Below are 24289 nucleotides of genomic sequence, written 5' to 3' on the forward strand. Positions count from 1 at the left end.
CACTTTGCCCTTCACAATTGTCTTGAGGTAAACAATGTACTTTATGGCAAGTGTATCAGTCAGGGTTCAGGGAAGCACAACCAGCAGGGCCATATATTGAAATTTATGACAAGGAATTTGCTTATGGGATTGTGAGGGCTGGCTGAGCAAGTCCAAAATGAATAGGGCTGAGTCAGGAGGGGAAGATCATGGGCAGACTGAGCACAGACTAAAGCTATCATCCACAGACAGTCAGGAAAGGACAGAATGAATCTCCATGGGCACAAGCGGAACCTATTGTCCAATGGTGGAATTTTTTCCCTCTTTTCGGGAAGCCTCAGCCCTGCTTTTAAGGCCTTCCAACTGATTAAGTCTGGCTCACCCAGATTATCTGGGATAATCTCTTTTACTTGAAGTCCATTGATTAGGGACTTTAATTACATCTGCAAAATCCCTCCAGAGCAACACCTAGATTAATGTTTGATTGAATAACTGGGAACTTTAGCCTTGCCAGTTAATACTTCAAGAAAGCAAGTTATCACAGCAAGGTTAAAGACATTCCTTTATAACCTGAAACAAGCTCAATAAACGGTTAATGATCTCTCAGATGTATCACATTGCAGACTCACATTATCGTATGACAACGTTATGCCATTAAACTAGCAGATGTTGTTACTCTGAATAGTCAGATGAATTGATTACCATTATCCATTTAGAAGGTGTTAGGTTAATGACATCATTTTTGTGACATAAAAGAGTTTGCCAATGAAGCCAAAAAGTTTGCTTAATGGGCCTCATCTACAAAGATCCTTGTGAGTATTAGTAGTTTCTGGGTGTTTTCGTGTTCCAGGGGAAAAGTGGAAGCCAGACTGCAAGTGGGAAGCATTTCTGGGTAAGCATTTCAGGTGCCTTTCCAGAAAGAGATCTCAGAAGAAAAGGATCCAATGCTACAAAACTCCAGTAGTTTGCTGAGATTGATTTTCTCATCCTGAATAAATAGCTATGTTTTATGAATAATTATGTATTTTTTATTTTATATATATATTTTTAGAGAGGTCCCCAAATTGTAAGCTTTGGGCCCAGAAAACAGGGATCTGCCCCTGTATATGAATTTTTTATCATCTGTTTTTTTAACTCAAAAATTAATTATTCAGGTAAGACTGCCTCTCTTTAGATCTACAAGGGCCTAACAGTTAGTTATTGGTTTCACTGCCCTGAAACCCAGTCAGTTATGATGAAAATTCCTCATCTAGTTTGAGAGACATATCTCAGTAAAACAGAGAGTTTGTTTTAAAAGGAACACTCTCCCTTTCACAGTGGATCTCAGGAGAGCTCTAAGGCATTCAGAATGCCTTGTGATTCTCAAATGCTAATCTGAAGTCATATGGGACAGAATTAACTGCTAAAGTAGGGAAATCCATAGACCTTGTACTGCAGGTACATAGTATTTTTAGGCAAATTATTAGGCAAATGCATAGTATTTTCATTTGTAGCTTTGCTTAAGAGGTAGTTCCAGGTTTATTCATTTATGTCCTATTGCTAGAAAACAAAATACACACTAATCAAATATTAGAACATATAAAAAATTATCCGGTGAGAAGTCTCCCTCCGTTTCGCGATATGGGCTTGTCCAGTTCCCAGTATCTATTTCTGGCACCCACTTCTTCCAGTTTCTGTGTATCTGTATCTTCTGAGTGTTTCTGTATGCGTTGATGATTTTTTATTTTGACCTCTGCTTTCTTTGGGTTTGGATCTGTTTGCTATGCTTATCCAGTTGTTCTATTCCAAATTTTTGGAATTGCTCCATTTTAGATGTGTGTTGAGTTTTGCTTTTGATCCAACTAAAAAAATGTTTTTTTTTTATCATGAAATTGGGCACATTTAAATTTATCAATATATTAGATATTTTGGTTTTGTATTTCTCACACTCTTTTATGCCATATATTGTTTATATATTTTTTAAAATTTTCACTGGATCTGTAATTTTTTGTTGCTTTTATTTCAGAAGGGTGTTATATATTTGTTCCAGTGGTATCTTGATACTCATAGGTTTATATAATTCTTCTAGCCCTTCAGTTTTCTAGAACAGTAACTGTTACATTCATGCAGACTGATGATAAAATGAGCATGTTTCTTCATTCCTCTCCTCCTCTTCTACTTCCTAATTTTATTCAATAATTCGATCTTTCTTTGAGCTTATTTTATTTTGTTACATTTACTTCTGTAGCTATTACTTGACTTGTTGGTTTAAGTTCTTTGCCTCTTAACTGTCACTGATTTATCATGAATGAAGCTTCTTCTCCCTTACCCCTCCAGTTTTTGTTAATTGTATCATTTCTACATTGTCAGGCATGTGGCTTCTACCTTCTGTTTTGTTATCTTAAACTTTGTGTTATTTTAATCTCACTTCTACATTTAAAAACATTCAGGGCTCACCACTACATCTTTTTCTAAATTTTCCTCAGTCATTTACCAGTTTATTTTGTAGTGATTTTCTCAAAAAGTTCTCTTAGAAGCACTAGTCCCCGAATTCCCCGCATGCTGAAACTCTTTGTAACTTTTAAACTGGCGGCACAGCTTGGGCGTGTATCACACCCACACCTCACACGTTCTTTCCTTGACTTCCTTGTTGGTGTTGCTTTACTGTTTTCTGGTACCGATCATTCCTATGAAGATAGCTAATGTAAGATATCCATTTCTCTCCTTTTGAGTGACTCGATCATTTTGTCTGGCTGCCAAATGATTCTCTTTTAAGTCTAATTATTTTACTAAGATATGCTTTGTTGGACTATTCTGACTCTTCCTCCTGGTGCCACAGTATGTCCTTCCTATATATGTCAGATTGTCTCTAAGGAAAACTTCATACATGGTGCCTTCAACTGTTCTGCTCTGGTGTTCTTTCTTAAGGACTCATCTGATTGTTGTGTTTGTTGGATCTGTTTCTTTTCCAGTATCACTTTCCTCTCTCTTCTCTTACGTTTCATCTGGTTATATTTGTTTTTCTCATTTGTGAACTCTGCTCCCCGTTGTTACCCCACAGTCTATTCTCGCTTGAGGGATTTTTCCTGAGTTCTGCCAGCTCACTTTCCTCACTTGTTGTGCCATTTCCTGACTTTTTTCACTTCTGCTCTGTGATCTTTCTTTACAGAGGTAAGAGCTCTTTCAAGTTTGAAAATTTAATTTGTGACAAAGTGCTCAGTAACAATATATATCTGGCCAGTGGCAACATTTTTCTGGCGGTGGTCTGTGTATTAATTAGTTCTGTTCTTTTTAAAATTTGTTTTGTTTTGTTTATAATATTGCTTATATTCCTCTGTGTCCCTGCTATGCCAGTGGTTTTTTTTTTTTAATTTTTATTTCCTCTCTTAATTATTTAGTCTTAATGAGTTGGGTTTTTTAGACTTGAAATTTGTAGTAGGTCCCTAGGTGAGAGCTTGTGATGTAGGATTGGAATGGCCTTCAATTTTTACAACCTGCAGGGGCAGACTGTTGTTAGCAAAAAATGGCTCATGTGCATGATTATTTATGTAGTCCTGCCTCATCTGTTTCTCTGAACACAATGAGGTGTTGTAGAGGGCTTTTGCTTCCAGCCTTGTTCACCTCTGTTTACATCCATGGATATGAATGAAACATAAAGCATTTGTACTGCAGGGTGAGCCCCTCACCTTTAGTGAGTATTTTATTTTTTTGTGCTAGAACTTTCTGAGATGCTGTTGCTGCTGGCTTTCTTACACTTTCCATACTCATCACTTTATCCTGTGTAACTTCTCTCCAGTGTCAGGTCTTTGGCTGCCTGTCTTCATATTTTGCAGGCTTTAGGTTACCTCTATCTTTGGGCTTTAGTCACGTGGAGTCTGTGTGCCAAATTATACTCTTCTCATTTTCCCAGTTGTTCTTGTATAATATCCAAGAGACAAAGGGGATAGTCAATATCTTTATTGACTTATACAATCATGTTTGTATGGGAAGTGAAGAGGGTTTTCTTTTTTTAATCCAAATATATAAAGATGGCATGATACTGTGAAGTTGTTCAACGTTTATGTAGTTTATGTCATATTCCTTGGGCTTGGCATAAAATGTGTTCCTTTTTCCTGCTCTAACCTCGTTCTCTCTATATTTTGAACTTTGGTCACATTGTACTGAATTATTCAGAATTACCCGAATAGTAGCTCTTGTTTCTCCACACTTGTATTTACTTTGTTCCCTCTAGTTGACATTTCCTTTCCCCCTTGCCAACTCTTCCTCACGTCCATGGTCCTTATTATCAATTTCAAATCCTACCCACTTCAACATCTACCTCAAATAGTGTCTAATTCTCAAAGCTTTTCCTCTGATCTCTGCCTATTCTCATAGTCTCTTGATATGTTTCGCCACAATTTCTGTTGCTCATGTTTTCTTAGAACTGTATCTTATTGTCCTTGATATTTTAGTTTATTTGGGCACTATTCCTACTCTCTACCAGTTGGAAGAAAGCCTGCAACTTAGTCATATTTGTGCCCTACTTACGCCTGAGCATAGAACATTGTGCATAATATACATTCAGTAAACATTTGTTGAAATGATAAAATTAAGCAAAAGGCCAAAATTATTTTCTTGAATGCATGGCACAATTTCCTCCTACTTCTCACTGATGCATAATATAGCCATTCATGGGGATAATTTGGCTCTTTTTTTCTGAAGCCACAGATCCCTGCAGATCAAAGTCTCTTACAAGGACGTGATTGAAGATGCACTTGTTTAGTCATGCAGACAGCCAAACTGTGTTTTGATTATTTTAATTGTCTTATTTCAATACAGAATAATTTGTTCTTGGCTTTTTATGAGTCTTTGATAGCTGTTAAGTAGATTAAAAAGCAAAAATGGAAAACACAAGCTTCTTTAGTCTTCTACTGTGAAATGGTGGATCTCTATCAGGATATAAATACATTAATAGAACAAACTATGTTAAAATTTAGCTTTTTAATTTAAAATGAAGTAAAAGGAATAGCAGGAGCCTCAGAGAAAATTCCCCCAAATACATCCTTGGTTTTAGAAACGTACGAATTTTTGGATGAATTGAAACGAGAATTTTCTCCCCACTATTTCATTTAATTGGGTCTCCTACCAAGTATAATTTCCATGTCATTTTCTTCATCATTTTGTAGCTTTGAAAGCTGTATTTGATGAGAAAAACCTGTTCCCCAAAGAAATTCTGGATCGGGAACGAAGAGCCAAGCAATTATGTCAAGAAACAAGTAGTGAAGTGAAGATAAAAAGAAATAAGAAGCAATTATAATTGAAAGAGAAATAAATATTTCATTGTCGCATGAAGTATGAATATAGAAGGCAGATAAGAAATCAAGAATTCTGCACCTTTTACTTTATATTTAAACTTCAGGAAGTTTTGTTTTCAGACAATGTCTTAGTGTTGCTTTTATCCATCACCTTTCACTTTCTGTGTATTCTTAATAAAAAATAGATTGGACTAAAGAGGGGGCAATAACAACTGGCATCATTTATTCCCAAGTGGTTTTATGTAAAAATGTACATTTTCAGAACAATGTATTCTAACCAGTTGCACTTCTGGTTGCTTTGATAGACAAATATTTTTGATCAATTTTTATTGTAAAAGCTGCCTTGAAGTTAAATATGAAAAACACTAACACGGTGACTATCTACAAACTTAACTGAGAGAGCCATTTCCATATATTTACACATTTTCTAGTTTCTTGTAATTTTTTTTAAAGATTTTATTTATTAGAGCATGAGCATGGGATGGGGGAGAGGCAGAGGCAGAGGAAGAAGCAGATTCCCCACTGAGCAGGGAGCCCAACGCGGGACTTGATCCCAGGACCCTGGGATCATGACCTGAGCCGAAGGCAGATGCGTAACCGACTGAGCCACCCAGGTGCCCCTCTAGTTTCTTTTAAATGATTCTGATAATGCAGTTAGACCTTGTCAGCAGCAGCTGTTCCTATTTATTTTCGCAGACTTAACATCTATTCTTACATGTACTTACTGAGAAGTTACTGCATATGTTCTACTCCTATGTTTTGTTTTACCATATTCTTGAGTGGCATAGCACAACCAAAGAGGTAATATGCTTGGAAATAAAAAAAAAAAATCAAAAAGACTGAGACTATATATAGGACACGTTCTATGTAGAAGCTCAAGTAGGAAATGTTTGGTTCTGAAACACAATGCCTCACTTTTTTGATCCATTTTTCTTTATAAATATCATTATCTACCAGGTAACCAGTATTCTTATGGTGCTTTATTTATTGTGTTCTGTAAGAGTAATTAATAAATTCGTTCATATAACTTTAATTATCTACTACACATTTGCATTTTAAAGAGTTCTTGCAAAAATATTGGTATTTTAAGAAGAATTTTGCCATAACACACACAAGTAAAGGAAATAACAATATATAGGAACCTACTCTGTTCAGTAACTTCAAAACTTCATTGTGTTTAAGCCTCCCAAGAATCATATATCTATGATAGGGTTAAAATCTGAGATTTGGATCTGTTAGAAGAATGCCCAAGTGTCTATGGCAGAATTGAGATTGGAGCCCAGGTCTGCTTTACTCCAAAGACCATGGTTCTGCGCTTCAACTTTCTCTTCACTTCTTTTTACTAGTATAGAGTCAATGGAATGAGCTCCAGTAATAGAATTTCCAGCAGCAGTGAAGCAAATATTTTAGTTGGTGGAGAGGGTAGTGGAGGAAAGGTTTTCAGAAGGCACTGCCTATTCCAGCTACAGGTAGGTGCATCCTGGTCAGGCACTGTGACTTCTGTGTATACTGTTTTTCTCTCCTCTTGAATGGCAATCACATATGGGAAAGATATAAAAGAAATCTATATTTGCATGCATCAATCAACAAATGTTGGAGAATGTTATCAGACTGATAAAGGCTCTGGAAACCATGTTGCAGAGGAACAGGTAAAGAAATGGGGAAGTCTGGCATAAGAAAGAGGCTTCATGGGAGCTATAACCTATTCTCAAATATTTCAAAGCTGCCATGAAGAAAAAGAGTAGCAGTTGAACCAGTGGACACAGTTTTCAGAAGGTGGATTCTAGAACTGCTTCGTAATACCTACTAAAACAGGAAGAGATGTCTCATCTTCCCTCTCCCTCCCATCTTGGTGCAGAGGAGCTGGTGGCAGGCCTGTGCCTGGCTATGAGAAAAAGGACGAGGAACTGAGAGAAGACCTAGCAGAGATATACTCACTGGATCCAAGAGCCTGAGACTGGACAGTGGGAGAGGGATTTAGGTGGTAGAAAGGCAGAGATGGTAAGTGGAGGAGATGGCCAGCATAGAAGAGAGGTTGGTTACATTGAGCAAATCAACACTGAGTAAGTAAATGAATAAATCAGTGGGTATATTGAAGATGAGAGGCAAGTATCTCACTTGTATAGAAGGTATTTATAAAATTTCAAAGGAAAACTAGAAAGAACCCAGAGATCTTAGATTGGGTTTAGAGACACCAGTGTGAATTTATGGTTGTAAATGGACAGAGACAGAGAGAGAGAAGAAGGAGGGAAGGAGGTAAGGAGGGAGGGAGGAAGAAAAAGAAAGAAAAAAGAGATAAAAAGGAGGAAGGAAGGAAGAAATGTTTAAGAGGGATTAAAAAAGAGCTTGCCCTCAAATGATTCAGAAAATACTAATTATAACGTATGTGTGTATACACATATAACATATATATGTATCTAATACATGTATATAATGTATATGAGTTTTTATATTTTTTATATCTATATGAGAGGAATAGGGAGAAAAAGATTAGATACTAGATTGAGCACACATATGTGGCAGAATGTTAACAATCGGGGAAACACAGAAGGAGAGGGAGATGGTAGTTCTTTATATTATACCAGCAACTTTCCTGTAAGTCTGAAAGTATTTCAAAGTAAACTATTTTTTAAAAATGAAAAAGGTTGCCTTGGGACAAAGGATTTCTTGAGATGCTCTAGCAGAAGCCGAGTAACTCTCTCACAGGGATATTGCAGAGATTTCTTGCACTGGTTGGGAGGTTTGATTAGGTAATCCATCATTTCAAACTTAGAGCATATGATTTATGAATCATAGATGGATGACAGTACAGTGGAGTGAAATTTGAGTCACATTTCCAGAAATTTAGAGGAATATTAAGATGTTAAAGAGATGTAATATGGGTACCAAATACTTTGCGTAGGCTCTGCTCCCCTCCCATATACCCACCCATCCATCTATTCATCCATTCATCCATTCATCCATCCACCCAACCAATTATTTAAGACATGTGTAAGGGACTGTTATAGACACCAGGTATATGCATATCAATAGAATACACTTCTCCTGCCATCAGCTTTCTGGAGTGAAGGCACATAAAATGCAGTGGTTTACTAAGCAAAGTTGAATGAGCCCACTAGTTTTTCTGGTATAAATGGGAAATTCTTTTGCTAGATATATTTTACTCTTTTTACCCTTGGAAATGACTTTGTTTGAAATGATGAGTCTGAAATAGTCTCATTTATATAGACAGGCTTCTCTCTATTGCCTACCTCCTGTGCAAGGCACTGCGCTGGGTGTAACCCTAATCCCATCTTTAATTAACTTCAGGGCCTCTTCTGGGAAAGGAATTAAGAGGAGCTGTCTCACAAGTATATTTAATGAGAATAGAGCTTTTAAGGTATGAAAGTCTCTTTTAATGTTATTGTTTCTAATAGTCTGGAACAAAAATGCACACAAAAGGAAAAACTAAAAAAACATTTAGTTATTATGTCTTACTCTACTATCTTATAGCATCTAATTGTGCTAGGCAAGTAGTAGTTCTCACCTATCAAATGCTAAGAGAATTGAAGACTTTATAAGTTATTTCCGAAATTAACACTTAGGTTTAATTATCTAAGATCCATTTTTCTACATTGAGAGGAACTTGTCACATTAAAATAGAATGTGCCAGAATTTTCAGTAGACTACTTTGTAGTATGTAGATTTACATTAAATATAATTTAACCTGTTATCTTTTCAGAACATTTTCCTCTTAACCACACAAAATAAATGAAGCAAACTGACAGAGGAAAAAAATGCCTGAAATTAATCCATGCTTAAATAGAAGAATTAGCTTTTCAGTCCTTTATTAATGGGAACATTTGTTTGTATGTTTTTAAAGTTTGGAATTAAATACATTTTTACTTAAACTACAAAATGCTAAGAAAGATGATGATATTGAATCCATAACCTCTTGCTATTATTTTTATACATATATTCCCAGGTTTATTTTTTACAGTAGGGAAGTGATGGTGCTCAAATCTATACCAAGATACTTTGACTCTCACTAATGAATACATATATATATGTATGTATATAGCTAATGTTCTAGGGATAAAATAGAGTTGTAGAAGGAACAGATTTGTGAAAATATATAAAAGGTCTGCAGGAGTATTTTATGGACAATTGTGGTATCTTTATTGTCTATTAAAAGAGCTTCAACCAGGGAGGAGAAATTCATAGCTATTCTTTTTTTACTCCCTAAGAGACAGGAAAATGTATATTCTGCTTGAACTGCTCTAACATAAGGTCCTTACAGAACAACTTCATTAAATGATCTTACTAAGACAGAGTGTCTATCTCTGTCATTGGAAAGAAAAGTAATGGCCTGTTCCTGGGTAAATCACATTATGATCTGGAGAAATAATAATTTGGTAGGCAAGGGTACTTGTGATGGATGTTTGCTGGTGTCACTACAGGGGTAGAAAAGCCTTGATTGAATGATAGTACTGGACATTCAGACTTATTATTTATGAATTGCATAGTAGAATAAGAAGAAAGATTGTACTCTTGTGCTGCATAACTCTTTTTGGAAAATGATCTCTCATAATGTTAAGTTAAAAGCTGGAAATGAATTTGCATGTGTTAGAGCTAGTAATATTATTATAACCCAAGAATTAGAAAACATTTAGAGATGCTTAGATGGGCAATTAAGAATTTCAGTGAATTAGATTATGGCCTATAGCGACCAACAGGGCTGTCAGTGAGCTCTAGCCCCATTAGGACATTGAAAGAGGTTAACAGGGTTCTTGAAAAAGTTTTTCTAATGAATTCCTTTAAAAGGTATCTATATTCATATTATTTCTTTTTCATAAATTTATCAGAAATAACTACATTTAATTATCAATAGGGAATATTTATTTAAGAGTAACTGGAACAGATTTTCCATTTCTCTTCTCAGAGGCACTGATGAATAATAAAGTGTGTTTAATATCTGATTGCCATTGAGGTGACTGATTTGAACTAGGAGAATGTGATCAAAACTCCAATTATGCATTCATTTTTTATTAATGAACTGTTGGTAGAGAAAACCATGTAGAAGTTTAAGGCATATAAAAGTAATATCGATGTTTATTATCAAATTACCTATGTTTAATAGTATTCATACAATTTGGTAAATCAATAATCCTAATACGGCCTTTTTGTTCAACAAAGTGTATTTCTCAGTATCCGCTCTTTTTCCTAAGGATTAAAATGTAACCACAGGAAATTCCTGTGACAATTGTATAATTTGATGAATTGTTGAGAACTCTGTAAATGCAGCAATTTGTCTCTGCATTCTGGACTCGATTTAGCTTTATTCTTTTTCTCACAGGCATTCTGCAGTATTTATGATGGCATACACTGGTAATCTGATGTTCGAGTCCTGTGAGAAACAAAGAGAACTAATTACTAGCAAATTTACAAACCCTGGTACATTCTTCTAGATTCTACTATAAAAGAAGTGGAATAATGGATGAAATATTATAAGCTTAATGATTTTTTTAAAAACTGTTATGGTTTTCTCTCTCAATTCTTGCCAGTTGCATCATTGATCATTAACCTGATTGTGTTAGTCCTTTTATACAAATATAGTGAGCACACCTGCTTTGGGTTTAGAGAAATTAATCATACAGTGTTCAAGATAAATAAAGTTGGCCTTGACTGATCAGGTCTTTTGTGTACTAGGGTTTCCCAGCAGGCACATTTCAGTTAGAACATTACAGTGAATATAGAAGCCAATTTGGAGTAAGTACCTTAAAATTAAATAGCTTTTGAATGAAGTACATATGCAATAATATTGATCATGAGTGTTTAATGGAGTAGGGGAATGGCATTTCAATTCACTTTGATACAGATATTATTTACTTTTATCAAATTAACACATTACTTTTATTCTCCTTACATGATGTCATTATAAATTTGAAAGTCAAATTCTTATAGGACTATTCATCATGTTGTTAAGTTCACCAGTACTTCATGCTTTCTAATGAAATAGGATACAAAACCCAATGAGGTAAGTGAATCTTTAGGACCTTTTTTTTTGGTGTGAACTTACAATTTATTAAGTGCCTAGAAATTTTCTGGGAGAATTGAATGCTCAAATAATGTAAATTTTAGTTATTAAGATTATTAATAATAATGAGAGGATACCCCTCAGATTCTACTATAAGGGAAAAATTGTATCCTTCACAATATTATTTATTATTATTCTGATACAAACCAAATACATAAAGATGTGCCTAATGGATTGCCACTTGATGACTTAAAAGTACTAATAACATTTTGTCTACTTATATGTCTACGAACTGATGTTTCTAATCAGAAATCTTCTGAGATTTTGAATATGTTAAAAAATGATACATGGAAATATATTTTGCACATAAAACTTCTCTTACTGGCTTTTTCTATTGTTGCACTGTCACTCACCACCTTATGTACTAATTTAATCCTCAATAAAACATTTGTTTGATAGTATACAACAAAACAATTGTGTTTTTCTTTAACAATCGTTTTTTATTGCATTTTGAGGTCTTTTTCCTTTGCAAATTGACTATCTCAGCAGAGTTTAACTACAAATATTAGAAAGCAATTTGAAATAGCTGGCTAATGACTCCATATCTTAGTTTTTGAGAATATCTGACTATTAGTAATCTTTATATGTAATAGTGACTCTTAGCCCACTTATTATGGGTTGTGATGACCCTCCTAATGGTCTGTAAAACACTTCAGAAATATAGTTCTTCATTTTTTAAAGCTAACAATACATTGTTCTGGAGGCTTTCATCTTTACCCCCCATGAATGGTTATTTCTTAGTAGCCTATTAAACTAGGAGTTATTAAGGGTTACTAAGATGTAGTTTTTGTAAGGTAAAATTAGTGTCACTAAAATTTGTAAGGACTTCAGAATCAGTATTTCGTGAAGTCTGTGGTAATATTGAGAAACTCATTGTCAAGATGTAGTCAGGTGGCTGAATTTCCTGCGCTTTTAGTGGAGAACACTTCAATAGGGTGTCATTAGTGTTGTGAATTGTCCAAACTTTTCAATTACAGCTTTCTTATATGTGTTAATTTGTCAAAATTTTCTTTTTTTCTTTTTTAAATTGCTTTCTTCCTCTGTTATTATTGCACCAGGTATATTTGATTGTAATTGTGTTTCTTTATGATTTTTCCGAGTTTGTTTTTCCTCACTTTGAAAAAAAATACAAGGCAGATTTAGGGGTATTTCACCCTCCAGAAGTGAGATTCCGTAAAGTGTGAAAGTTCCTACTGCAAAGACTTTGCCAGATTACTCACACTGATTTAGAATACATTAACTTCCTAATATTATAGGTTCAAAACCACATTAGAGTGTCTCCATTTTTTATTCCATTTCTCTTTTGATCTACAAACTGTTTTAGAGTAGAGTGGACAGAGGATTCCCTTGATAAAGAGTTAGAGGTAATCCCTTTAAAATCATGGGAAAAATAGGAAAAAGTATCATGCAGCTATTTAGAGACAGTATTGCTTACTGATAGTGTTCCAGAATTACAATTTCTCCTTTGATTTTAGACGACTGCTTTATATTTTGGTCTAGTTCTTGAAGGAATATAAAAATGCCATGAGCACAGGGCTTATTTCTCCTAATAGATGATGCTTTGTCTGAAAACTGGCATGAGAATCTTCTTACAATAGTCTGTTCTAATAGGCAGGAAGTTTTCTGTGGAAACTTACTATTGGTCAACTCTGATTATTTTGAAAACTAATGAATTTTGAATTAATGCACAGAGGTCAAAATGGATAAGATCTTGTTGTGGAGTCTCCTGTTGATTTTTTCTGGAAGTCAAGCCTCAAGACCATTGGCTCAAAGAAATATGGAATTTGCAGTGGATCTTTATCAAGCCATTTGTTTATCTCATAAGAACAACATTATATTCTCCCCCCTTGGAACAACGTTGGGTCTTGGGATGGTACAACTGGGAGCGAAAGGAAAAGCACAAGAGCAGATAAGACAAACTTTAAAACTGCAGGAAACCACAGCTGGTGAGATTCTTACATATAATTATTTATACTGGGTAAGATCTGGCCAAGTTTATTTTGCAAATTAGAGAGAAGCTCAGGGTCCCAGAATTTAAATACATGGAAAATGTTACCAAAAGTGTAAACTTGTAATAAAATGGAAAATTTTAAACAATATTCATTTTCATTGTTTTCTAATGAAAATTAGAAAGAATGTATTATTTTTAATACAGATGTTTTTAAAGAGATATAAAACTGTGAATATGCCAGTAGATTTTCCCCTGGCCTGTTTCAGCCAGTTTTAATTGAGATTATGTTGTGTGTGCATGAGCGTGTGTATGTATGTATGTTTGCTTGTTTGTTTATTCTTCCACTCTCACTATGTTGTGATCATTTTCTCATATCAGCCTCAGAATATAGTTTTTAATTGTTGCATTTTATTGCCTCTTATGGAAATACCGTTACTTACTTAACCTCTCTTTATTAGGTTGTTTCCAGTATTTCTCTTATAAAAAACTCAGTGAGCATCCTCACCCAGAAACCTTTGTGTGCATCTCATTATTTTGTTCGTTTGTTATTTTATTAGCTTTTTAAAATTCGTTTTCTAATTAAAATTTAACTTTTTCACCTAATGGAGACCAAGAAAAAGCAGTAATGTATACATACATTTTCAAAGCTTGTTTGGTTAGTAGTTTTTAAAGAAAATCTTTTTTAAAAAGCACTTCTATAACCTATCTGAGGCCTTTTTGCATGTGAAGGGTGGTTGTTTTGGAGTCACCCAGCCTTAGTGCTGTCATCCTGTTGGGGTGCCTGGGTGGCTCAGGTGGTTAAGTGCTTGCCTTTGGTTCAGGTCTCTTGGGGTCCTGGGATAGGCCCTGCGTTGGCCCCCATGTGGGGCTTAGCATTCAGGGGGGAGTCTGCTTGTCCCTCTGCCCTTCCCCTCCTCAGTGCTCTCTCTCAAGTAAATAAATAAAATCTTTAAAAAGAAAAAGGGTAGTTGTCCACCTCTCTGGCTAACCTGTGTTCTCAATTTCCATAATGATTTTAATTTTAAACTTTTATTTTAAGATTTATTTATTTATTTATTTGACAGAGAGAGACAGCGAAAGAGGGAACAGAAGCAGGGGGAGTGGGAGAGGGAGAAGCAGGCTTCCCGCTGAGCAGGGAGCCCGATGCGGGGCTCGATCCCAGGACCCTGGGATCACGACATGAGCCGAAGGCAGAGGCTTAACGACTGAGCCACCCAGGTGCCCTTAATTTTAAACTTTTACATCACTGTCAGGTAATATGTCCTAACCATCAGAGGAAATTTCCAGATTTTTGATATGGAAATTTAATTACTATAACTAACTTCAGTATGTTTGTCTCGGAACAGAATATTTTAGGGATTTTTTTTTTTTAGAAGGTCTTGTTTGCTTTGTTTTAAATAAAGGCAATTTTATGTAGAAAAGAAGTTGGTGATGGTGAAGTTAATTGCAAGAATTTTCCTTGGTGAATAATGTAAAATGAAGCCACTATGTTCTAAATTTAGTCTTGACTGTTCATATTAATTTCAGCAAATCCCACTACACAATCTCAGAAACATTTAAATCACACAATACTGCTTTGAAAAGTAATAAAGCATTTATAAAGATATGTAAAGTTGATTCTATGATAAATTAGCAAAATTAGAGCCTCTGAAATCTAAATTACTCTACATGGATATATCTTGTAGAGAAACACAGAAATCTTAACAACTCTGGATTGTGAATGTAATGCTAATCATAGTAATAATGAAGATGACACTATCAATCCTATATATGGTATAGCAGTCACTGTTTCTGTGCTTGGTATCCACTGTCTCAATCTTCACAGTTATTCTGTGAGGTAGACATAACCCTGCTACTTAGATGAGGCAAAGAAAAGTTCAGCAAACTGTCTCGAAGGAATTCCAAAAATGATTCAGTGAGGATTATAGATCATAAGGGCGATATATTACATTTTCCTTGGGAGAATATATACATGGACAAGGAAATATTAGTATGTTAACACGTGTAACAAAAATCTACTAAAGCTGCTTTCTATTATGCTTCGTTAAGGGAGAGAGAGAGAGGGACACAGATGGAAGATAATTGTAAAAGGAAAAGAAAGATGAGCCAGAGAGAGAAAATATGAAAAATAAACTCTGGAAAATAAAAAAGAGGAGGGGATTAAGGAACAAGGAGACAGTTAAGGTAGGGAACAGAGTGGAAGAGGGCAGGGAAATGGAGACACGGCCCAGGGGGTCTGGAGAAAGAAGAGCAAAATGGTGTTAAGGGGGGACAAAGGGTATGACAGATCAGAAGGTGGTGCCTGGTAGGGCCATATTGGAACCCACGATGCAAAGGAAAATCACTAGTAATTATTCTGTCTTTATTTAACATTTTTATATTTTGTTCCTCATGGATTTCTTTGCGTTAAAACTGATTTAAAAAAGTATTACAGCAAAATATTTTCTTGATTATGGAATCTGTTGGCATCTCCTTAATTTTTATGCCCAACATAAGTGTCCCCCCATTGACTCATCTTCATCCTGACCCTGCCTTCCATTCCCAATGATTATCAAAGGTGCTATCTGTTCAGTTAGTCTATATTTTACGTTTCCTGCCATCAGGTTGTTTTATGTGAACACCTGCCTTGTTCCACAGATGGGCATACAACTCCTGGGATCCTATCCCCACAGGGCTCTCGGTGTCCTCAGTTCTTCTTTCCCCCACTGTCGAAACATCTGCTCAGAATTTACCTTCTCCAATCTACTGAGCATCTGATAATGCTCCATTTTTGCTTTGCCTTTAATATGTTGCTTACTAATCAAAGACTAACGGAGGTGCCTCCTTATTCCAAGAGCATAATGGAAAGAGAACCGGCCATGAATTCCAGTCCGAGCTCTGCAACCAAATAACCTTATGATCTGGCAGCTCTCAAGTTACTGTATCTGTCTGGACTTTAGATTCCTCATTATAAAAAGAAAAGTTTGAATAAGTGATTTATATGGATCTTTCGGCAAAAATAATCTATAATCCTATGACTGCCTTTGTTTTCATCTTTGGATCTCTAACATTTCACACACAATTGGCCTTTGGGTCTTAAATGCAGGAGAAGTAAACATGTACTGAATTTTGGAACATTTTCTGGAGGTCCAGTACAGTCAAACCAAAAGTTACATTCACCCCATGACCTATAGGTTTCCTATGGCTCTGTTTTAGGAAATGAAATAAATTTATTCTCATTACTTACTAGGAGTCATGTATACATATTCTTTTTGATCTGTACTAAAAGAGGTTATTAATCTGTAAGTTAAATCAAATTTATAAGGCAGATAACTTTATATTCTCCTCCAAACTTGTGCTACTTGATGACATTTTTCATTGACTTCTGAGTCCAGTGATTTATCAAAGGGCAACTGACTGTCACACAGTCTTAGACCTTAAGTACTTGACATAAATCTATTTGCTCTGACAAATGAGTTGGAACTATTTTTCTCCCCCTCTCCTTTTCCCCCCATTCCTTTAAAGATGCTCATAAATTACACATTTCTGAAGATTAGTTTCAAATTCTGCCACTTCATTTCTGACCTTATTTAATTCTTCTGAAAACACTTACATGTCTTCACTCAGAAAGTCTTCTTACAGCCTCCCATTAATTGAGATAGTTCCCTCAGCTTCAAAGAGCAAATGATTGCCTCTAAAATCATGGCAGAAACAAGTAAAATAGATTAGCCTTCTTCCCTTCCTTATGTAAGAATTCTAGGATTGTAAAGACTTACTGAAATTCTTCAAATCCAACCATAGGGCAGTAAGTTCTTATGGCTGAGATTATTTATGTCCATATCTATATTCCCAAGAATGGAGAATCCCCATGGAGTTTGAAATATAATGAAATATACTTCCCAGAGCCTCTGTTATTGTTACGTGGGTTGTACCTGCATGAGAACTCTGTTATTGTTATGTGGGTTGTACCTGCAAGGAGACAAGTGGGGACTGGAATGAGGGCTCCCCTCAGCTGGACAAGATGAGAGGTCACGGGGCTGTAGCCCTCCCCCTCCCCCGCCAGGAAGGGAACATATTCTTATTTGCACAAAGATGCCTATAGCTGCTAGCTCTCCGATAAAATGTACACACACACACAGATGCCTTATTTCCAATGGACAACTCAAGGCAAGTTCTCATTAAAACTTCTCTCTTTATTCAGTGGGCATCTTCTAATGATGAACCATTTATGTTTTCATCAATAAGGATTAATTGTATATACTCAACTTTTAAGTTATAAAAGTGGCCTTTTTAAGTATTTAACTCAAAATGTAACAAAGGCCCTGAGAGAAGCTTTGATTTGAGATACAGTGAGTCCCAGGATTATGCCAGAAGGGAATGAAAAGCATCGATACCTTTGGTCATGAATAGGAAGCTCCTCAACAAGGATCAAAGCTGAATTCTCTCCTAGGCACATATACCTTCCCAACAACAGTTGGTCAGAATGAGCCAACAATAAATAATAGGTCAGCAGTGATTCTTAGCTGACTCTGGTGGCCTCATTTGGCTAGTGACAAGAGTTGGAATGGTTAAAGATCTTTATTGTTCATGTAACAGCCAAAGTATATACATTCACAAACCTGAAGAAATAGGTAATTCTGATTCTTGGGCATCTCTAGAGCTGATCATAGGGGTTACTTCATAAATTTCAAAACCTGGACAGTTGCCATCACTCACAAGAGAGCAATTCTTAAGCTGAAATAAAAGCAATATGGAAAAGGATTGCTCGTCACTGTCGTCCCCCCATCAGTATTCATTAGTAGTCTCCTTCCATCAATATAGCATGTTATACAAAGAATGAGTTTCTAAAGATAAATTTCCAACAAGTAAGAATGAGCTAAATTTGACTAAAAAGAGGGAATTTCCTTCAGCCTGTTTAAATGGACATTCTTGTTTTTGACAAATTTCAAATTTACACGGACATTCTTTCTTCCTATATATGAACTAAGTTCTTTACAAAATGCATAATCTATGAAGATAAATGCTTAAAATATTTATACTACCTCAGAAAGGACGGTTAGTTATACCTAAGTGTGTAAAAAATGGTGATATGAATCAGCGCTTAGAAGCAAAGCTGAAAAGCTGTTGTTTTTCTGTTGTTCAATATGTCAGTCTACATTATAATTATTTTTTAGGAGAAGAATTTTCTGTGCTGAAGTCATTTTTCTCTGCCATCTCAGAGAAAAAGCAAGAATTTACATTTAATCTTGCCAATGCCCTCTACCTTCAAGAAGGATTCACTGTGAAAGAACAGTATCTCCATAGCAACAAGGCCTTTCTTCAGAGTGCCATAAAACTGGTGGATTTTCAGGATGCAAAGACTTCTGCAGAGACAATAAGTACCTGGGTAGAAAGCAAAACAGATGGTAAAGTTTCCCATTTTCATAAACTCATTATTTGCCATTGTAGTCACGGTTTTTAATATCCTAAAGTAAAGAATGGTTGAATCTTTTCCTACTAAACTGTGGCTCAGAGGAGTCTCCCATTTTGCTTCCCTGTTATTCAAATTAATACTAAGTTGTAAAATTGAGACAGACTGTAAGCTGCTTTGAAAAGCATACAGATTTTATGAGAGACATCTATTCATAGAATTTTTAATGGAAAACCTTTAATAATAATTTTTGTTTAAGCATAGGTTTTTAATCTATGGCAACAGAAATAATATCTTTGGCCAGGTAAAAAATAGATCTGTCAACCTCAAGTGCCTTCTTTCCCACATATTACTGTAAATAATTAACACATCTTCATTGGATGGGTTAATGTTTAATAAGAAACGTTGATAGTCCTATCATAAGCATGATAATCTAAACTTTAATTTCAATACAAGCTAGCCAAAATCCTTCAGGGGCTATGGAGTGACACTGTAGAAAGAACACAAGCTTCAGGTCATTCAGATCCGAGCTCAAACGCCACCCAGTTCTAAGCTATGACCTACCTAAAATGAGGATACTGTTAAAACATTTCAGGATTATTAGAAGGTTTGATAATAATGTATGTGAAATAACCAACATGTATCAGGTCCTTGTTTAACAGTAGTTTGTTTCTTTGTTCATTCATTCTGCTACAAAAAATTGTGATGGCATAAGTGGTTACCATATTCTTTATAGGAAGCCTCATACATGGAGGCATAGTTGAGAATGTGAGATGGGTGTTTTGAGCAGTTTCACTGGAAAGTATCATTAATGGGACACATAATGCACATCCCTAGACAGCTCCATGGCACCCAGTCATGCTTTTATCTCTTAACTGGAATAGCCAGCAGACAGAAATAGCAGGCTCGTTGTTTAGAAGAAGAAAATCATGCTAGCAACTCCGTTCTTGACCCTTTCCCAGTGGTCAGTGGCGCCAGCCACGGGAGTAGAAGGTTTGAGTGTACCGTTAACTCATGACCTGGTGGAGAAACTTGAAAGGAAGTTTGAAAAACATCAGTAAGTATGCAGGAAGAGACATTCAGTTTTTGTTCTTTCTGGCTGAAAAACAATTTACACAAATAATCTTGCTGAAGAGAGTCCATTAGTAGGTCTGTCCAAATTGGCTTCAGACAGTCTTGTATCTCTGTTTCCTAGTGATATCTGTTTGTACCTGTTTCTAAGTGAAATGTTTAATAGTGCTCCTCTTTACTCTCAGAATTGCCAAGGTTAGAGGATAAAGCACCCTGTTTATAACGGATCTGCAAAAGAAATTTTTGTTTCAATGCTATAGAAAGCAGTCTCTCTGAACCACTATTGTGTATCTCTTCCGGCTTTGTCCTCCATCGGCATCACAGGGAAAATTAAAGACATGTTTTCAGGGGAAGACTTTGGCCCTCTGACTCGGCTTGTCCTGGTGAATGCTGTTTATTTCAAGGGCAACTGGAAGCAGAAATTCACAAAAGAGAAGACACAGTTAATGAATTTTACTAAGAAAGATGGTGTGGCAGTCAAAATCCCAATGATGAAGGCTCTTGTGAGAACAAAATATGGTAATATGAAAAATCACCCTCTGAAGCCTGATTTTGGGAATTGACAGGGATATTTATTTAATATTTTCTTTCTCTGTTCCAGGTTATTTTTCGGAATCCTCCATGAACTACCAGGTTTTGGAATTACCTTATAAAGGTGATGAGTTTAGTTTAATCATCGTACTTCCTGCAGAAGATGTGAACATAGAAGAAATGGAAAAGCAAATTACTGCTCATCAAATCCTGAAATGGTTCTCCGAGATGCAAGAAGATGAAGTTGAAGTAGGCCTCCCTAGGTTGGTAATGTCATTTTATTATTTGGTTCTTATGTTTTCACTTATGGAGACATTTGAATAGCTGGTTGAAAGATAGCAGATACTTGAAAAGGCTATCGACAGGAAGAAAAAATGCATTTGGAAGTGTAACTCCACTTTATGGATACAAAAGCAAGTCTGAACATTGCCACCAATGATTTGCCAGGAGGAGAACTGAATTTCAGGGCTCACTATTCTCTGAAATAGATGAAGAAATGTAAGTCTGCAAGCTAGAATGTTGAGATGAAAAAGAATTTTTATTCGTTTTATTATACAATCTTCTCTTTTTCTAATTCTTTTTCCTAATTGGAATTTTAAATATCTATCTTCTGTTCCGTTTCAAGAAAATAACCGCCCCCCCCCAAAAAAAAACACTTATGCTACCAGACAATTAAAAGATATGTTAAATCAACTTTGACAGCTGGTGCTCCAATGGTCATTGAATGACAAATAGGGAATCCTACAGTCAGGTTTAGATAGTTAATACAAAGTGGAAATTGCAAAGTTTATCTCAGGAAACAATAATCATCGACGCTAATTTCTTGATATCATGCTTCTGGCCGACAGGAGAAACTTCAGAGTAAGTTGTGCCCACATAACTCAATTCACACTCTGCTTCAACTTTTTAAAGAAACAGATGTTTAATAGATGATAATTCTGTCCTTTTCATTTCTAAATTTTCCTGCAAACTCATCAAAGCCTGTGTGGTTTGTATACCCCTCTTCCAGGGCTTTTGTCACTTAAACCTCTTGGCTTTTCTTTCCTTTTCCACTTAGCTGGGATCCAGTCAGTCATTTCAATCATATTCTCACCAAATATTTTTAATGTTTTTTGTTACTTGGTCTTCAACCTGCTTTAATTTCTCCCTAATCATCCTCAACCCCCAGTCTACTCATAAAGCCACTCCTGCTCCCCAACTATTGATTTTCTTAAGCAAAAACCCAGAAAGCAGTCCCTTCTAGCCTCATTGAGGCTAAGCTGGGGGGCTCCTTACTTTTCTTCAACTTTCTTCTTTAATACTCACACACACCACACGAAAACTTGACTTCTATTCCCCAGGTGCTACTTTATGATGATTTCTCTTACTCTCAACTTGTGCCTCAACTTCCTGTTCCTTAAAGAAAACCTATCATTAAGCAAACCTGCCTCTCTACCCTTCACCTCAAAATTTATGTACATCTTTGAAGATCTTTTACCTTCCTTGACATCCCGGAGAATGAGGTATCCTATGTTTTCTCACCCTAACTCTAGGTTCTTGATCCTAATACTATTGACCCTCCCCCTTTTCTTGAAAATCTAGAATTTTTTAACTCCTGGAGCACTATTCGCTTCTGTTTATTGTTCTCTCCTCTGTAAAATTTTCCTGCTCCCTGACTTCCTTTTTTTTTCTTTCTGCTCCCAACTAATGTTTACTAGAATTTCGTCTTCAAAATTTTCTTCTTCTTACTCTCTTTTATTTGTCCCTTATTCTTCATGTCTCTAAAATCTGAATCTTTCCCCCCAACCTCTCTTCCAATTTCCCAGCATCTGTATATCTCTACCTGGATGTTATTCAGTCTTTCAATGAGACTGAATACTACTATATGTGAAACATTGGAGATAAAATGATGTGACAGTTTATCTTCTATTAACAGAAATAACAATTTGGGGGATTAACTTGTTTATTTTCAAATTTCATTCTCTCTCTCTCTCTCTCTCTCCTTTGGAAAGGTCACTATTTGGGGTCAAAAACACTGAGTTTGAAAACTGTTCATGCCACAAACTAGCAGTGGGGTCTTAGGAGAGTCACTTGACTGTGGAATAGTGATACTTGTGGTCAAGGTAGCTCTGGCATCATCAGCCCAGTTAACCAATGCCTAGATAATAATACATAAGTCCTAAACTCAATTGGCAACAGTAAATACAGCCTTTTGCCAGAATTCCCGTCTCCAACATTTTAGGAATCTCCTCAAGAATGCTGCATGGCCCACAAATCCTTCCGGGCTACTGCAGTCTGGACAGCTTTTCCTAACTGTTTGGTCTTATTATCAGCTTCTCCAAACTGTGGCCACATTTCTCATACAACTTCTCTCACAGTATGGACACAGACTTCTCTTTTAATTCCTCCTAGAAAAATGGTTATGGGTTGATTTATGTCCCTCCCAATTCATATGTTGAAGTCCTAACCCATTACCCCAAAATGTGACCTTTTCTGGAGACGGAGTCTTTATAGAGGTAATCAAGTTCAAGTGAAGTCATTAGGGTGGGCCCTCGTCCACCATGGCTGGTATATGTAGCAGGAAGACTAAGTGGAGACAGAGGGAGAAGATGGCCATCTACAGGCCAAGGAGAGAGGCCTGGAACACACCTCAGAGTCCTCAGAAGGAACCAATGTTACCCACACCTTAATTTTAGACCTCTAGCTGCTACAATCGTGAGACAATAAATTTCTGTTATTTAAGCCACCTAGTTTGTGGTAATTTTTTGAGGTAGCCCTTGGCAAACTAATAGGAGTAAGAACAATTTCAATGTTTAACTACATTTTACTGAAAGCTTTATGTTAATAAAAGGGGTTTATAAGGTGGAAAGTAATTTAAAAACCAGGTGCCAGGGATGAGTGTTCCTGGAGTTTAGGCCATTTCTTGTAACCAGGGAGTCTTGTCTGGTCTGTTGCTGTCCTGGTGCCAGAACCCACCCTCACCCCAAGTCTTTTTTATCTCCCTCCTACCCAGCATCCTGAGGTCTCCAAATTTTCCCAGCACAGAAAGAAGGTAACACACATTTTTTTCCCCATGCCATTTAAGGCCAGATTCCTGGTCATGATAAGAATCTATAGTGGCAGATTCTGACCCTCCGTAGAAACGTTTTCATTTCATCCAGAATAGATTATACCCTCATCATTTCAAACTTCACTATCTCTGTCCCACTGGTTCTATTTGCATAATGAAAAGTTCATTGTGTTGCTTTTCCCAAAAAATGAGCGCTTTGTCCTAAGATGAATTTGAATCTTCAGTGTTATGAAAACAGAAATATTAATTGGCAGTTGTACTTTCTTTTCTCAAACAAATTCCAGGCACCAAAGATATTTTAAAAATTTGATGGCAGTTTCAATTACTGTACCTCATTACATACTTCCATTCATAAAACAAAATGTAGCAAATAGAAGGTGCTAAAAAAGTGATAGCTATTTTTCTTTCAAAAGTAATGGGTATTTTCTTTCTCTGTTAAGATCACTGCCCAGGGAGCCTTGGTGACTCAGTCAGTTAAGTGTCTGACTGCTGCTCAAGTCATGATCCCACGGTGCTGGGATCGAGTCCCGCATCGGGCTCCCTGCTCAGCGGAGAGCCTGCTTCTCCCTCTCCTTCTGCCCCTCCCTTCCACTCATGCTCTCTCTCTCACTCTCTTTCTCTCTAAATAAATACATACATACATACATACATACATAGATACATAGATACATACATACATACACACATACATAGATAGATAGATAGATACATACATACATACATACGTAGATACATACATACATACATACATACATACATACATACACACATACATACAAATCTTTAAGATCACTGCCCAGCCAATCCCAAAGTAGAAAGTATTCTCTGACTTCCTCTCTCTTGCCTATCCCCTGTCTGGAAGGCCCTTCCTTCTTCGCGGTGTCTAATCAGTAAATTCTCATTCATCCTTCAATGTCTCCTCACAATTAACTCTTCGGTATACTTTTCCCCAACATGCTCAGTTAGAATC

General features: G+C 36.2%; 2 protein-coding genes across 11 annotated transcripts in view; both read left to right on the forward strand.

Moving 5' to 3' along the window:
• The window catches only part of WDR49 (WD repeat domain 49), a 157210-nt gene extending 145437 nt beyond the window's left edge, over positions 1–11773 (forward strand). For 8 of the 9 annotated variants that reach the window (XM_073897692.1, XM_073897675.1, XM_073897667.1 and 5 more), the window contains one exon: positions 5124–6422. In XM_073897692.1, coding sequence (XP_073753793.1) covers positions 5124–5254 — 131 coding nt within the window. In that variant the 3' untranslated portion in view covers positions 5255–6422. Of the gene's footprint in view, positions 1–5123; positions 6423–10587 lie in introns of those variants that run through there. The other variant, XM_073897678.1, reaches the window with a different exon arrangement.
• Positions 11774–12943: 1170 nt separating this feature from the next.
• SERPINI2 (serpin family I member 2) overlaps positions 12944–24289 on the forward strand; it is a 30632-nt gene continuing 19286 nt past the window's right edge. Inside the window, exons 1-4 of one of the 2 annotated variants that reach the window (XM_025879447.2) lie at positions 12944–13274; positions 18433–18663; positions 20064–20258; positions 20341–20533. In XM_025879447.2, the coding sequence (XP_025735232.2) occupies positions 13028–13274; positions 18433–18663; positions 20064–20258; positions 20341–20533 (866 nt within the window). In that variant the 5' untranslated portion in view covers positions 12944–13027. The remainder of the gene's footprint in view (positions 13275–18432; positions 18664–20063; positions 20259–20340; positions 20534–24289) is intronic. The other variant, XM_073897717.1, reaches the window with a different exon arrangement.

The sequence above is a fragment of the Callorhinus ursinus genome, unplaced genomic scaffold (genome assembly GCF_003265705.2).
Source record: "Callorhinus ursinus isolate GAN/ISIS: 27379988/994484 unplaced genomic scaffold, GSC_fseal_2.0 scaffold1, whole genome shotgun sequence".
NCBI classification, from domain to species: domain Eukaryota; kingdom Metazoa; phylum Chordata; class Mammalia; order Carnivora; family Otariidae; genus Callorhinus; species Callorhinus ursinus.